At 39.2% G+C, this 16,701-nt stretch overlaps 1 protein-coding gene across 1 annotated transcript in view; it reads left to right on the top strand.

The window, feature by feature from the left end:
* The window catches only part of LOC149156748 (uncharacterized), a 79,685-nt gene extending 76,096 nt beyond the window's left edge, over positions 1-3,589 (top strand). The window contains exon 2 of the mRNA XM_089445204.1: positions 2,877-3,589. Within this exon, the coding sequence (XP_089301330.1) occupies positions 2,877-3,214 (338 nt within the window). The 3' untranslated portion in view covers positions 3,215-3,589. The remainder of the gene's footprint in view (positions 1-2,876) is intronic.
* The last annotated feature ends 13,112 nt before the right edge of the window (positions 3,590-16,701 follow it).

Raw genomic sequence — 16,701 nt, 5'->3', positions numbered from 1 at the left:
CTAGAAGGCTCAGAGTCAAGGATGCTGGTAGCCATTGCCATATAGCTACAAAACCTCTCAGGTGGTTTGCTCTCTCTGACCGGCCTCTTAGGCTCAGCAACATATGTGGCATCTCTCAAGGTGTTTTTGAAGCCACTTGGGCTTTCTCTTCCCTGAGCGCACTTCTCCCATAGGAGAATGAAACTCCTCCTCCTCATCATCATCAGGAGCCTGAACTCCTGATTGTCTGTCTGCTGTCCTCCTGCCTGCACCTGAACCTGTAGAAGCTGAGGTACCGTGCGAACTGTCCATCAGTGGACTCCCTAGTGAACTGCATGCTGCCCGGAGCACCACCCCTCTGGCTCGGCGAGCCACTGCTCACTGACAGACCTGACATCCTCATAGATGTACCTCCGGATCCTCCTGATCCCTGCCCACATGATCCCTGCGACTGAATCAACTGCTGTTGAGGGTCTGGCTGATCCAGATACTCTAACTCCCGTGATCTCCTAAAGGTCCTATCCTCCTCGAACTTCTCCTCACTGTCCAGAAATCTCCCTGGTTCTCTTGCTCTCCTTTTCTCAATCTGCTCATGAAAGAATTGAATGACCTTTTCCTCCTTTAATCTAACCCTAAGTGACTTTTGGGTGATTGCTAAATCCAATGGCTGAAATAGATTGAGATCTAGGGCTGAGATTAAATGCTCATTTAAATCTCACTTTCTATTTTTTAATTCACCCCACTTTAATAAAGACCCACTTAGTCATTTATTTCCAAAGTCACTTTTCCTTTCTAATTTTACATTGACTTTAATAAAGTCGCTTTAAAATTAGACTTTAGTAACTTTATCACTTAAAGTCACTTTTAAATTAGATTTGACTTTATAAAAATTATAAAGTCACTTTAAGAGAAAAAATTAAATTCTTTTGGACACTTTTCCCTAGGCCAAAGATCAAAGCCTTAGGGAACCACCTGTCCTCCGGTACCAAATTTCAACATTGGCAAAGTTTCGTAGCTTTCCGATTAAAAGTGTTCCATGACAAGGAAGACGATGACTTGTACAATAAATTTGTTCATAGAAGGGAAACATGAATGACTACACACACGAATAGGAAGTTTTGGCCACAAGACAAAATGAATTCGGAAATGAACAATTGCTAAAAATGTACATTTGTAGATTGAAGGATTACATTCGCAGTGAAATAAAGCTATGGAACCCTAGAACAATTGAGGATGCTAGACACGTGGCGAAATTAATTGATCAAAATAACAAGCAGCCATCATTCACTAGAGAAGATGAAAATCTGCAACAAGACTCAGATAAGAAGTGAATAAACAAATGTAGATATTGTGGAGATGCGAGGGCATAGATGCCACAATAAGAAATTAAATACTCACAAAGGATTCAGACACATCCATTAGTAACTCATAGAGAAGGAAAAAGAAAGAAAATAATTATCGTAAGTGTGGGAAAAAATGGACACTGGGGCATAGATGTAAAGACATGTGATTACACTACTATAAAATAGTTGATGGAAGGCAAGTAGAAGAACATAACCCAGATGATGAAATCAATATAACATACAATCTCAAACCATGATCGAACAACAAAAGGCATCACTAGCTTCAATCTAATGTGCCTAGCCAAATAGAAATGAAGACAACAAACGTCGACGAAAAATAATTTCTCCAAAAGACCACTGACAACCATCCATTTCAAAATACATTCCACCCATCTCACAAAGGAGAGTATCCCGTCTTTAAGAAAAAATGAAAGCAACCTTATAGTTCCACCAATAACTATCATAGGGCAACCACAACCTAAGACTGAAGTTTAAAGGAGCTATAAAAAAATTGCAATGTCGCAATAATTGTAGATATGGCAGTGCTGACAATTGTATAGACGTTGTTGTTAAACAACCCAACCTTTTTGTGTAACCCACTAAAGACCTCATCGTGACAGTTGTTAATGGACTTTTTCTATGGTTGAAGAAGTAGCAAAATGTCATAAGGTTTCAATTTAGTGCTAGGTGCGGAATGGTTGAGCAGTTGAGAAATTATATTATATTATTAATTATAAGCCTTCATGAACACTTCATGGAATTTAATTGGCAAGGACAACAATATAAATTATAAATTATATGGTGTTGAATGGAATTTATACGGTGTTGAAACTTCTGCTCTAAATGAAGTCAAACCCATTAAAACAAATAAACTTCATTTCACCATGGAAATGTGTCTAACCAGAGAAAATCTTGTTTGCTATGTTTTGAGGACAAAGCATTTTTTAAAAGGGAAACAATGTTATAAGCATAATAATAAACCTAAATAATAATAAATTAATTAATTAAATGAAAGGTCAAGTGGCACATGATCGATCAATGCTGGAAGTAAACCATCAAGAGGGCTGTTGTATAATCGTCATTCTTATTCATTCCAAAAAATCAATATATCTGCTATAAAAATAAATTTCTTCAATACAAACAGGGTCTGTTTGTTACATGCTACTAGGTTTATTGATGGACCTTCCCCATTGTGGACTTGGGTAACCCCATTGAACCTCTGCTACGAAGGCCTGGCCTTCAGGGCTGCCAAGCTGGGTCAGGGGGACTACACATTAGAATTGATCCAATCACTTTCCGACAAGCATCATCTCCCCACCTCAGCACTCTGCGATGTCATTAGGTATACATCACGCATGAAAAGCCGGAGGTTCTTAAGCACAATATTAACCGAAGAATTAATAACTTAGCCATTTTGATTTTTCAAAATCCAATCAGATCACGTACATCATTTGAACAACTTTTACTAGGAGTGTCGTACAAATTTACATTTTTCCACCATTGATGGATCGTACATGAAGCATCCATTTAACCACTACCTTATTGTCATTTCAGGGAATATGAAAAGGTTTAAACTATCAAAACAACAGATACTCAAAGAGATAGAAGAGAACGAAACAGAAGATACATTGCAGCAGAAACGACAGTTTGACACAGGTGATGATTCTTTCACTGACCAGTATCACGCTATTTCCAAACCTTGGTTCTCGTTGCCATTGAGTGATTCAGAAGATTATGTTGAGGAGAAAACGCCAGTGCAATCAAATTTGTCAGTTCAGATAGAAGAATCTCAACCATTGGAAACACCCATGAATGGCATCTCTTTTGATGTAAGTGCTACAACGGAAACAATAGAAAGCAATGTAGCATACAGTGAACTCAAGGAACTGTGAACAGAATTGGAGCATGTTACCAGATAAATGAGTTAATTACACAGGAAAAGAAGCATGTCCTTGCAAGTGTGGGGGATGAGAACTAAAGTGTAATCTCCAAGGGTACAAATTAAAATTGTTATGAAAGGTACTTGTGTGGTTTCCAGGGATAGTAAATAGACTCATGGTTTGAGGCACTACTTGACTGGAATGGCATTTGTAAAGTCTATAAAAATGCATGCCAACGGAACACAAACTTTCAGCGATTGTTTTATCATTTGTGTTCAAAAGCAAGTTTATAAATAGACAGCATTTGTAAATGAGAGATTCTTGTAATATAGAGACCTCTGATTACAAATTTAGGTTTTGGGGTTCAAAACAAATTTGAAAGACAAATGGTTCTCAAAGTACAGTGTACCTAAAAATCAAAGATTCTCGAGTAAAATTCAATTTCATGTTTCAAGGTGCAAAAATGCATAGCCGCAGCTGACCAAATTATAAGAATTCCTTCTGTGTGAATATTTCTGTGAAACATTCGAAGGTGGGTGGATTGTCTTTTTTAGTTACCCTTTCTTCTCGTGTTTTCCTTATTCCCATTTTGGTCAAACTTCGATCTCCTAGTGTGATGGTGGCACTTATAGTAACGATTCCTTTTTCTGTCAAAATTTTTCTGTGGGGTCATTTGATGATGGGTGGGATGTTTGTTTCGGCTACCCTTCCATTACAAAATCATTTATGTTTTTCCTTATTCCCAATTTGATCAAATTTCATTGACCTTTTGGAGATGGTGGCGTTCGTGTTTGTCTTGCTAACAATATTTTGGTCCTGTAATTTGGACTCAGTCAGGCTTTTTGATGAGACTTAATATTGATAAAATGTGTTAGTTCAAATGGTGGTATTATTATGCAAGTGCTGCATTATTGATAAAATGTGTTAGTTCAAATGGTGGTATTATTATGTAAGTGGTGCATTGTGGGGGGAGATGTTGATGTTATGTCTCTAATATCAAGACGAATACAATCCTTTTTAATGTAGAAATATTTTCAGAAATATTTATATTATCAAGATGACCACCTCTACAAAGGATTGATCTCTCTCATTACTTACAAAGCAAAACTAAAATTAGATAAACTATAATTATATAATTATATTGCGTTGAGTTCAACAGTCTTCAATGCCATTGGAAAACCATACTCCTAGACTATGCAACTATCACGAAGAACATATTTCTTTAAGATATTTTACCTGCAAAAATATCAACTACAATGTATCAAATGTATCACAACCCACTTGATTGTCATTATTGATAATTGAATATACGACTGTTTGGAAATAGGCAAATAAAATTGGGTACTTATACAAGGAAATGATCCTAATTGTTTCCATTCCTAACGTTACGGGATGCATCCTTACTTCACAAATTATAAATAATACAGATTACATTGAAATTATGCATTGCATATATATGTGTTTTTGTTTTAGATCCATATGATATTCATATGCTTCATCATTGCGTCAACAAGGTGGTAATCATATAAGCAAGTTTCACGCAGTTGAAAGTTAGGACATTTCATTTCTTAGATGTGTCGATTCAATTATACGTTACTAAGTCTTCCACAACTCCAAGAGGCATATTCATATTGCGTATACAACTTTACATCAAAATTTTTAATATAACATAACAGTGTTATCAGTGTGTGTTATATTTGCTTAATATAATATAATTTTCTTCTTCCGGTTGGTTTGCTATTTTTTTTGGGTCTTTATTCTTATTTAGAGTTCATTTATGTAGGGATGTAGATTCAAATATACATAGTGCAACGTCTTACACAAATACAAAACATATATTTATACATGGTATTGTATATACAACATGACTTATCTGAATGCATGTAATATATTAGGTTTCTTACTTTTTATTTTTTAATTATGATAGTGAAAATCCCACCTTTTTAGGAGATTATTATGATATTGCTCACTCCTTGGATGGGCAGATTACGAAACTGGTTTACCTAGAGATAACATTGTGGCCAACTCGCAAGTCTTTTCCCAAGGGGCCGAACTATGGGCCTAACATTGGCTAGCGCTCGGGGTGTGTCGGCTAATCAAGCTATCTACAATAGCTTATGAGGTTTCATATTATAGTTAAAGTAGGTAATTTCTACTTCAGGGAGGGTAAAGATAATATAGAATAAGTAACTTTAAAATAGTATCTTTTCTATTTTAGGAAAAGTTCTCTTTCAATGACATTTTTTTTCTTTAAATAATAAAACAATATATATATGGTTTTCTCTTATTAAAAAGAAATATGAATTGCAAAAAACACTCCAACAAACATTAGTAGAACTCAAAATCAAGCGAGCTAATTATCAAAACACCCGTAAGTCTTAAAATGTCAATATAAAAAGTCTTAACAAAAATAAACACAAGTCCATGAAATGTTGATTTTCCTTGAAATTCTGCCACTGTTATGCTGAACAATTTGAAACTAATTTCTTTTTCATGAAGACACATAATTTCTCAACACTAAAAGCATCGAAATTAAACACAGAGATAAAGAACATAATCACACAAGAGACAATAATTTTCTTGGGAAACCCCACGAGGAAAACCCTCTTATCATTGTAGAATTTTATTGAAAGAGTCCGAGCATATAAATTTCTTACAAGGCAATATTGTTTCACTTGACAAGACATTTATTCTCACTGCTTGGACTAAGCTTGAAACTCCCTACAATCCACCTAGCTCCTACTTCCTTGCGCAATCCAACCCCTATTTCCTAGCACAATAGTGGCTCCTATGATTTAGGAATTCATCCTAAATCCTAGCGTTGGGCTGCAAGGAAGTCTACCTCTCAATTCTGTGTATAGACTCCTCCTTAATACACTCTCTCAACAAGATGCTCTCACACATGCACAAACTTGTGCATACAAGAATAATACAAGTTGTGCCTTCGTCCTCCTTTTAAGCAATTCGATCTTGCTATATTTGACATGTGAGAATTTAGAACAACAATTGTGATTGATAAATTAACTGAGTTTGAACTGAACTATCTCCACTCAAAGCTTGGAGTTATAACTAATCTTTGCCTTAATCAAAACTAAAGCTCCCAATTCGTCTTATCCCAAACTCGCACTGCCTATTAGAAGTTTGCTACACTGCTTCTCCAACTCCACGCATGAATTAATTGCTCCATGAGCTATTCCTAACTCCAAGAACTCATGCATGCTAAAGGAAGGATTGATTGTGGTCTTTCTTGACTAAGGCACGAGTCAAGAAGACCTTCCCTCACTATACTTTTCAACACTCCCTCTTACCAAGGAAGCTTCTTCTGGAAGAACCTCTTCCACCTGGATCTGTCTCTAACACTATGACATTCTCTATTATTGCTGCTACCCCCTCCGAACTAGAAGACTTCCCTGCATTCATTTGTGGAATCTGATATGAAAACTTGTCCTTTCTGATCGTGCTCTGTGAGTCTACCACCTCAATCATAAGTGTCATGTACTCGATGTATCTGAATGGTTGCGTACTTTCGTTGAAGGTGGTATTGGAAGATCCAACTCTCTCCTGATCTCCCTTAAACAAATCTTCTTCCCACTTCGCTCAAACTCTCCCTATAATGGGTGTCACTGATTAAGTCACTGACTCCACTCGCTCTGGGCTATGCTCCTCATGATCCTGTTGGTTAACGCACTTGCCAACTAGCCAAGACTAGAATTGAGATACTAGTTGAGGCTCCATCTTGAGTAGCTTCTTATTATGTGCTCTAACCTTCTCTTTCTCTAAGGACTCCCTCAAAGCTCTGCTCTCCTCAACCATCACTTCTTTACTCTGAGCTCTCCCCGCCTTGCTGCTCAAGGCTACACCTGTCTCTACCTGTTACTTGTAGAGATTCTTCATCCTCACACCTATCTGCTTCTTACATCTAGAAGATAAGTGTTGGAGGTAAGCCTTACCTTTGTTGAAGATGACATCATAACCCTTGTCCTCAAGGGTAGCTACTGAAACAAGATTTTGCTTTAGACTTGGAACATAGAGGACATATCTGAGATGGAGAGGATTACCTAAATCCCTTTGAAAATTGACAGTACCAACTCCTCTAGTTGCATACATACCATCGTCTCCTAGCTCAATTTGAAACTACATGTCTTTCTCCTTCAGGTGGTTGAAATACTTCTTGTTTTCGGTCATGTGGAAGGATTCTCCTGAATCAATATACCACACTGTTATTTTTGAGCTTGCCATGCAAGCTATCATTGAGAAATATTTCTCGAATTGGCAGAAAACACATCTACCTCTGTTGATGCAACTACATGGTCCTTCCTGGACTCCTTTTGATTAGGACACTTGGTGGCACAATGTCCAAACTCATGGTAATGGAAGCACTCGTTCTTGCTTAGATCCTTCTTCTTCTCGCCCTTTTCATTGGACTCAGCCTTCCCTTTGCCTTGCCTACAAAAGAAAATTTTTCCTCATCCTCAGTCTTTGTTGATCTACCATCTCGAGTCCCTCTCCAGATCTCTTCCTGAACGTAGTCAGTCCATAACCTTTCCCAACTAGGAAAATTATCTTGGCCACTAGCAACATCTTGGAAACTATACCAAGACTTATGAAGTCCTAGTAGAGAAAAGCTCACAAGATCACTCTTTGGTGCACTGATAGCCACACTACCTAGCTCATCTCGAACTTGAGTGAACTGTTAAGTTATGGTATGTTCTATGCTTATAACAATTTACTTCTTTTTCTTATTATATTCCATAGATTAGCAATCACATATACATAAAGTAAAGTGCAGATAGAACATTAAACGATTGACAGAAAACAAGCCAAGACAAGAGACACAAGATGTGGCGACTAGCCAGGGACAAACCCCACAATGTGTGGGGAAACCCTTTGATCAAATATTCTTTTATCTTCAATAATTCAGCAGAGAGAAATAGTACAATAAATCTCATTCATATCAGCGGTAGCAAACCCTAGATTAGTAGCATCAGCATTAGGGGCTTCATTATCAAACTAGGGCAGACGATATCTCACAAACCGACTGTCAGATTGACTTCATTCCACCACCAAAAGTTTCGGCTTCTAGAGGAGGTTCAAATGAACCTACAATGTAGTTCAGATGAGGAGATCTTCTAGGCCACGTAGGTCAATCTTTACTTCTGCAGTTGCAGCTTCAGTTTCAGCAGTTTCCGGCTTCAAACTAGGGCAGTCGATATCTTGCAAACTGTTCGTCGGATTGACTTCATTCCACCACCAAAAGTTGCGGCTTTCAGAGGAGGTTCAGATGAACCTACAATGTAGTTCAGATGAGGAGATATTCTAGGCCACGCAAGTCAATCTTTACTTCTGCAGTAGCAGCTTCAAATTCAACAGCTTCCAGCTTCACATGTGTGAGAGAGAGACCCATTTCAGCACAGTAGAGAAGAGACTCATTTCTGCGCAGTAGAAGGAGAGAGAGATGTGATGAGATGAGTGAGTCCAAATGAGGAAAAGTCCTCTTATATTTATACACAACGTTGGTGGGTGAATAGATGCGACTGTTGGGCTTCTGAGCCTACATGAGTTGTAGGTCGGCTTGATAATAATTCCATAATCAAAATAAATTCATATATCCATGAATACTTATCGGAATCAGATGATCTTTATATCAATCCTACACCTCTCGACGAGAGGAATCTAATAAAAATATTATCAGCCATGAATAAGATGACCCACATGAAGTTTTTCCCTGGTTGCCAATTTTAACACTCCCTCTCAACCAAGGAGAACTTCATCTGCAATCTGTCTATCGGTCATTACTATTCATCCATCAAATGCACTGCCCTGTACAGACTGACCCTTGCCCTGCTTTGCTCTATTCTGCTTGTTCTAATTGTCTTGTTCTACCCTGTACGGATCGGTATTGTTTTGCTCTGTTCTACTGTGCTCTTCAATTGCTCTATTCTGCTCTGCTTTTGTCCGAATTATGAAGAAGAAGAAATGATCGAGGATGTATCATACTGACTCATAGTCAGTATCAGATCATGTACCACTGGTCCCAGACCAGTCTCAACCAACCCAAAGTCAACGTCATAGTGAGTACAACTCCACTGGTCCTAGACTAGTATCATCCTCCACTGACTCAAAGTCAGTCTCAGAGTGCGCACCACTGGTCCCAGACCAGTCTTAGCGGACCCGAAGTCAGCTTCATAGTAATTACCACTCCTACCACTGGTCCCAGACCAGTATTGCAGTCTTAGAGAGTGTACCACTGGTCCTAGACCGGTCTCAACCGACCCAAAGTCAGCGTCATAGTATGTACCACTCTCACTGGTCCCAGACCAGTACTGCATTGACACGAAGTAAGTGTCGGAGTATGTACCACTGGTCCCAGACCAGTCTCAACCGACCCGAAGTCCCCGTCATAGTATGGTACAACTCCTACCACTGGTCCCAGACCAGTATCATTGATCCCAGATCAATGGAGGTCATCCTAGCGTAGGGAGTACGGTAGATACAACGATGCGTCCATCGATACTACTATGGTCCCTAACTTCATTTCCCTTCTCATTGATCAGATGAGAGGTACTTCCCATGAGTCCCACACTACATGGGTAGGATGCCTCGACAGGAGAACTAATCAATCCTGTCCTCACAGGAGAACACATCCATCCTGCTACAATCGCCATGGAGAACACATCAATCCAGGCCTCACAAGAGAACTAATCATCCTACTACACAGGAGAGCGAATCATCCTGTTCCATAAGAGAGCGAATCATCTTGTTCCACAAGAGAGCGAATCATCTTGTTCCAGTGCACACCACCAGGGGAGGGTGAGTCACCCTGTGGTCATGTGTTGCTCTAGTAATAACCGCAAGCCCTTAGAGCTCCCAGAGCTCAATGTATGCAACATGTAGGACCCTTGTACAATGGTTTCTTGATGACTCCAAGTCGTTTGGGAAAATCATAGATTAGATCTTTCCTCGGGGCTTTGACAAGGTGTATCAACCTGTACATCATCTTAATGCGATAGAGCCTCCTTGCTCATCGACTTACCATATCCCAGATGACGTCTATCTGCTGGAGAAATCGACAAATACGGGATTCCTCAATAATCGAATCCTACCTCTGGTTGTTACAAAGAATCACAGTGGTATCCAATGTAAATCCAAACAGCGCACTGAAGAGCTTTCGCAACCAGACTACCTCACACGAGGTCATGCTAGCAGCAATATATTCTGCTTCGGTGGTGCTCAAAGCCACCGACTTCTTCTTCCTGCTCATCCAGGATATCGAAGCAGATCCCAAGGTGAAACAGCACCTGGAAGTGCACTTACGATCCACCACACTGCCTGCCCAATCAGCATCAGTATATCCAAGTAGTCTTACATCTCCGACAGTGTATCTTAACCCATTGTACCACGAAGATATCTCAAAAGATTCTTGGCATCAATCCAGTGAGGCTCAACCAAATATGAGCTCACAATGCTAATTGCAAAACATATGTTCGGATGGAGGTTCACCAAGAACATCAATGCGAATGAGTTTATGAAACTCAGAGGCATTTCCCAAATCTGATCCGACATCACTACCATATAACTTCTAAAAGTTAAGATCCTCGAGGTAGTCACAGGCTTGCAGTCCATCATACCGAATATTTCCAATATCTTTACCACATATTTTCCTTGAGATAGGAAAATTTCCTTTGGCTTCTACCACACTTCAAGTCCTTGGTCCTTCATTTCAAATTCAGAAGCCAGCTCCCTCTTACATTTGTGAATGAAAGGGTCTGCACCTGTTAGAAAGAGGTCATCCACATACAACACCAGTATGAGATGCTTGTCATCTTCAACCTTAAAGTAAAGGTTAGGATCGGCTTCACTCCTAGTGAATCCCAGCTTCATCAAGTAGCTATCGATCCTCTCATACCATGCTCGGGGTGCTTGCTTCAGCCCATAGAGAGCCTTCTTCACCCTGCATACATGAGATTTTCAATCATAAATCTCAAATCTTTCAGGTTGCTCCACATAGACCTCTTCTTTGATGTAGGTTCCATCCTTGTGAAGCCACAAGGGCTATGATCAAGCGGATGGTCGTATATCTGGCAATAGGTGCAAATATCATAGTCTATACCTTACTTCTGGGATAAACCACGAGTAACAAAATGAACCTTATACTTTTCCATACTTCCATTTGCTGCATGCTTTATCTTGTAAAGCCATTTTGAAGTAACAATTGTCTTGTCCAGGGTCTGGGAACTACTTCCCAGACATCATTCTCCATAATAGACTCATATTCTATGGTCATAGCATCCTTCCATAGTTAATGCTTGACGATATCTGAGAATGATGAAGGCTCATTTTGTATGATCGTGCTCATGATGGTCAGGTATCCTTGATACCTGTTAAGTTTCTTACTTTGATGGAAGGTTCCTCAGGGTGTAGCATGTCCTTCAGCATCATCAAGTATCCCCCTAAGCCATGAAGGCCTCTTCCTAGAAGAGGAAGGCTCATGTGGATGAGAATCAATCAGATCCATGGGTTCTTCTACATCGGGCATTGATTCATCATCCTTTTCTTTCGGTTCCCTGGTGTCGGCTTCTTGAGAGCTCCTCAAAGTCAGAAGATTGTTCACCTTGCGGTAAACTTTTCTTCAGGAGTCTTGGAACCCAATGCTTGATGAGGGCATCGATTTTGTACATATACGACAGTGATTGTAGTTTCATCCCATAGAAACTTCAGAAGTCTTTGATCATGTAGCATGGCCCGTACAGCTTCCATCATCGTGTGGTTCTTCCTTCCCACCACACCATTCTGCTCAGGAGTATGTGGTGTAGTAGTCTCCCTCTTAATGCCAACCTCAGGTATGCCTGAGTGAACCAATTGTAATGTATCGAAGGTCTTGCTTTGGCTTGAGGGGAATGGTCCCCTTTTGAGCTTTCCTTCGGCACATCTTGGACATACACCTTCTTTCTCTACTAAGAATTCGGGCATCCCTGTCACCATTTGTCTTACATCGAGTATAGCTTTATAATGAAGGGGGACAAACCTCTAATGCCAAAGTTCGGACTGAAGAGATGTGTCATAAGACATGACACGTAGCAGACTTCCATCGACCTGATATAATGAATCAACGCTAAACCCAAGAGTAAAGGCATATTTAACATTATTTTTCCATATATGTACCTTGCCATTGCTGAAGGTTACCTTGTAGCCTTTGTCTTCCATTGCCGAGATGGACACTAGGTTCTTTTTGAGGTCAGGTGCATTTAATACATCCTGGACTTTCTAGCCTTCTTGAATGGTTGTCCTCTTCCTCGATTCCCAGCTCTCCTCTTACCTTTGCTATTAAATTTTCCATCCCTTTGATTACCATGAGAGGGATTTTGATCATCGTCATGGTGGGAGTCCTTTCTATCAGGGCATTCCCTTGCATAGTGACCTGCTTTATTGCAAATGAAACATTGTCCTTTTCTTCCACCCTTAGATCCAGCCTTTCTTTTCGATTTAGACCCGGAATTATTTCTTTTCTTAGCATGAGAAGAAAAAAGGTAGGAGGAGGACCTTTAGGCATGGGCATTTCTTGCTCTTCTTCCCTTGTTTCTTCTTGAATGCATCTAGCCATTAATTCCTCAAAACCAGGAGTTACATTATAGTTTAGAAGAGTAGTCCTGAACATGTACCATTCAGATGGTAATCCTTCAAGAGTCGTGAGTGCCATTTCCCTGTCAGTAATAGCCTCCCCAATAGATAGGAGATCATTCTTGATCTCGGTTATTCTTAAGAAGTATGCTTGCATACTCTCATCTTTACCCTTCTTAATTTCCTTCAGCATATTTCTAAGAAACAAAACTTGATTTCATCATTTACTTTAAATAAACTCACCAGTCTATCGTAGACTTCCTTGGAGGTGTCCAGTTCAGAGATGTAGGCCACCAAGTGCTTGTCGATAGAGTCCTCGATGATCTTCTTTGTTTTAATTTCTTTGTTCTTCCATATGTTCCTGGCAGCAGGAGGTGCATTTGATGGAGGCTCAACAATATTGCCTCTCACGTGACCCAACACTCCTTGATCCTCCAGGGTTAGATCGATAGACATCTTCCATCCGTGATAGTTAGCTTTCTCACAAAGCTTGTCTTCAGCAAGAAAGAGTGTTGAGGACCCCATAGTTCTTTTTGGATAGCCTTGCCAATCTTCTCTTCGGTGATTTCTCTTGCTCTTGCTCAGGCTTTGTCTTCACCTCAACTCTGATACCATGTTAAGTTATGGTATGTTCTATGCTTATAACAGTTTACTTTTTTTCTTATTATATTCCATAGATTAGCAATCACATATACATAAAGTAAAGTGCAGATAGAACATTAAACGATCGACAGAAAACAAGCCAAGACAAGAGACACAAGATGTAGCGACTAGCCAGGGACAAACCCCACAATGTGTGGGGAAACCCTTTGATCAAATATTATTTTATCTTCAATAATTCAGCAGAGAGAAATAGTACAATAAATCTGATTCATATCAGCGGTAGCAAACCCTAGATTAGTAGCATCAGCATTAGCGGCTTCATTATCAAACTAGGGCAGATGATATCTCACAAATCGACTGTCGGATTGACTTCATTCCACCACCAAAAGTTTCGGCTCCTAGAGGAGGTTCAAATGAACCTACAACGCAGTTCAGATGAGGATATCTTCTAGGCCACACAGGTCAATCTTTACTTCTGCAGTTGCAGCTTCAGCTTCAGCAGTTTTCGGCTTCAAACTAGGGCAGTCGATATCTTGCAAACCGTTCGTTGGATTGACTTCATTCCACCAACAAAAGTTGCGGCTTTCAGAGGAGGTTCAGATGAACCTACAGTGCAGTTCAGATGAGGAGATCTTCTAGGCCACGCAAGTCAATCTTTACTTCTGCAGTTGCAGCTTCAAATTCAACAGCTTCCAGCTTCACATGTGTGAGAGGGAGACCCATTTCAACGCAGTAGAGAAGAGACTCATTTCTTCGCAGTAGAGAGAGAGAGAGATGTGATGAGATGAGTGAGTCCAAATGATGAAAAATCCTCTTATATTTATATACAACGTTGGTGGGTGAATAGATGCGACTGTTGGGCTTCTGAGCCTACATGAGTTGTAGGTCGGCTTGATAATAATTCCATAATCAAAATAAATTCATATCTCCATGAATACTTATCGAAATCAGATGATCTTTATATCAATCCTACACTTCTTGACGAGAGGAATCTAATAAAAATATTATCAGCCATGAATAAGATGACCCACATGAAGTTTTTCCCTGGTTGCCAATTTTAACATGAACTTCGAAAGATATGAGATGAAGAGCTCTCTTTGCTCATCCTGATGCTCCTTTGCTTCTCCTTGAGAGATAACTTTCTGGAATCACTGGTGCCTTGAAATAGATCCAAGATGGATTTTAACATCTCAAATGTTGTCTTCTTATCATAGAGATGAAGAATAACATGATATTTGACCCCCTCTAGAATAATCATCTTTTCCTTGATCTTTCTTAGTATGATGGGCCAACTGTTTGGGATCTTGAGGTGGCCGTATTTGATTCTTGATAAACTCTTTAACCCCATTGTCCTCCAACACTATTGTGATCCTTTTGCTTCCATGAGGACATGTTTGATGCATCGTCTAAACAATGAATTGCTCCCAATCCTTGATACACCATCCTCCTTGTCCAAATAATTTCTCTTCACAAATCTGATCTCTTGGTGTTGGTCTTTACGTTGTTCTTTGTTCTGATACCATGTTGAATTTCGTTGAAATTATGCAATTGCTATGATGAAAAATTTGAAACTAATTCCTTTTTCACCAAGACACAAAGTTTCTCAACACTAAAAGTAGTAGAATTAAACACAAAGATAAAGAACACAATCGCAGAAGAGACACAATAATTTTCTTGGGAAACCCAACGAGGAAAACCCTCTTCCCGTTGTAGAATTTTAATGAAAGAGTCTGAGCATATCATTTTTTTACAAGGAAATATTGTTTCACTCGAGAATACACTTATTCTCACTGATTGGACTAAGCTCGAAACTCCCTGCGATCCTCTCGACCTAGCTCCTACATCCTTACATAATACAACCCCTATTTCCTAGCGCTGGATATATCCTATTTCTCAGCGCAACAATGGCTCCTATTATTTAGGAATTCCTCTTAAATCCTAGCGTTGGTCTGCAAGTAAGTCTCCCTGTCAATTCTGTGTATAGGCTCCTCCTTAATACGCTCTCTCAACAAGATGCTCACACACACACACAAACTTGTGCATACACGAATAATACAAGTTGTTCCTTTGTCCTCCTTTTAAGCAATTTGATCATGCTATATTTGGCAAGTGCGAATTTAGAACTACAATTGTGATTGATAAGTTAATTGAGTTTGAACTGAACCCTCCCCACTCAAAACTTGGAGTTATAACTAATCTTTGCCTCAATCGAAACTAAAGCTCCCAACTTGTCTTATCCCAAACTCGAACTGCTTGTTAGAAGTTTGCTAAACTGCAACTCCCATTGGGGGAATTTTGAGGTCTAAAATGGGCCTCCTAAGGAAATTATAAATTAATAGTGGAAATAATAAAATAAGATTAGATTACATCATCAAATTTTAGAGGGAAAAAAAGAAAAAAAAAAAAAACTATTTTTTCAACACATATTTTCAACTTATCTCCCTATGGGTTTACTCAAATTTCAAGCGGCAACACTCGTTGGATGCAAAATTTGATTCATAATCGAAGGAGTACCCATGTTGCACACTTTCGATGGAACCTGTTAAAAAAAAAATGAGAAATACATGAAATACGTTATTGCAATCACATTTTTAATGTATTTCTCATTTTTCGTGTAGCAGGATCCATCGAAAGTATGCAACATGGGTACTCTTTGGATGAGAAATTAAATTTTGCATCCAACAAGTACTCTCGCTCGAAATTTGAATAAAACCTTAGGGAGATAAGTTGAAAATACGAGTTGAAAAAGTAGTTTTATTATTTTTTAATCTTTTTACTTTTTTACTCCAAAAATGGTGAATCATCCCCTATGGTTGACATCATCATCTTGAATCCTAATGGTTATTTTGGTTGTACATTATTCTTAGGAGGCCCATTTTACACCTCAAAATTCCCCTAATGATGCATGGATTAACTGCTCCATGAACTCGTCCTAAGATCGAGAACTCGTGCATGCTAAAGGAAGGAATGATTGTTGTCTCTCTTGAATAAGGCATGAGTCAAGAAGACCTTCCCTCGCTATACTTTTCAACATGAAACATGAAGGCTCTTTCACTCGATCATAAACACAGATGCATCATGCTATGAAAAGTGGGAACTTAACATTGGGTGTGGATCACCATAATAATTGGGGATTGGCCCCCAACTAGTGTCAACAAATTTACACTCCATAATGATTTGTGCTCAACCATAAGTCAAGCCTAGGTGTTTTAGTAATCTATAAAATATTGAGAACTGGGGTCATGAATTTATCGTTCTACTCAACTAGTCGAAAAGAC

This window comes from Pinus tabuliformis, chromosome 9 (genome assembly GCF_031772625.1).
Source record: "Pinus tabuliformis cultivar Carrire ecotype Pingquan chromosome 9, CPIR1, whole genome shotgun sequence".
In the NCBI taxonomy this organism is placed as follows: domain Eukaryota; kingdom Viridiplantae; phylum Streptophyta; class Pinopsida; order Pinales; family Pinaceae; genus Pinus; species Pinus tabuliformis.
Note: the sequence above shows the minus strand (reverse complement) of the source record. Positions and strands in the feature narration are given on the sequence as shown.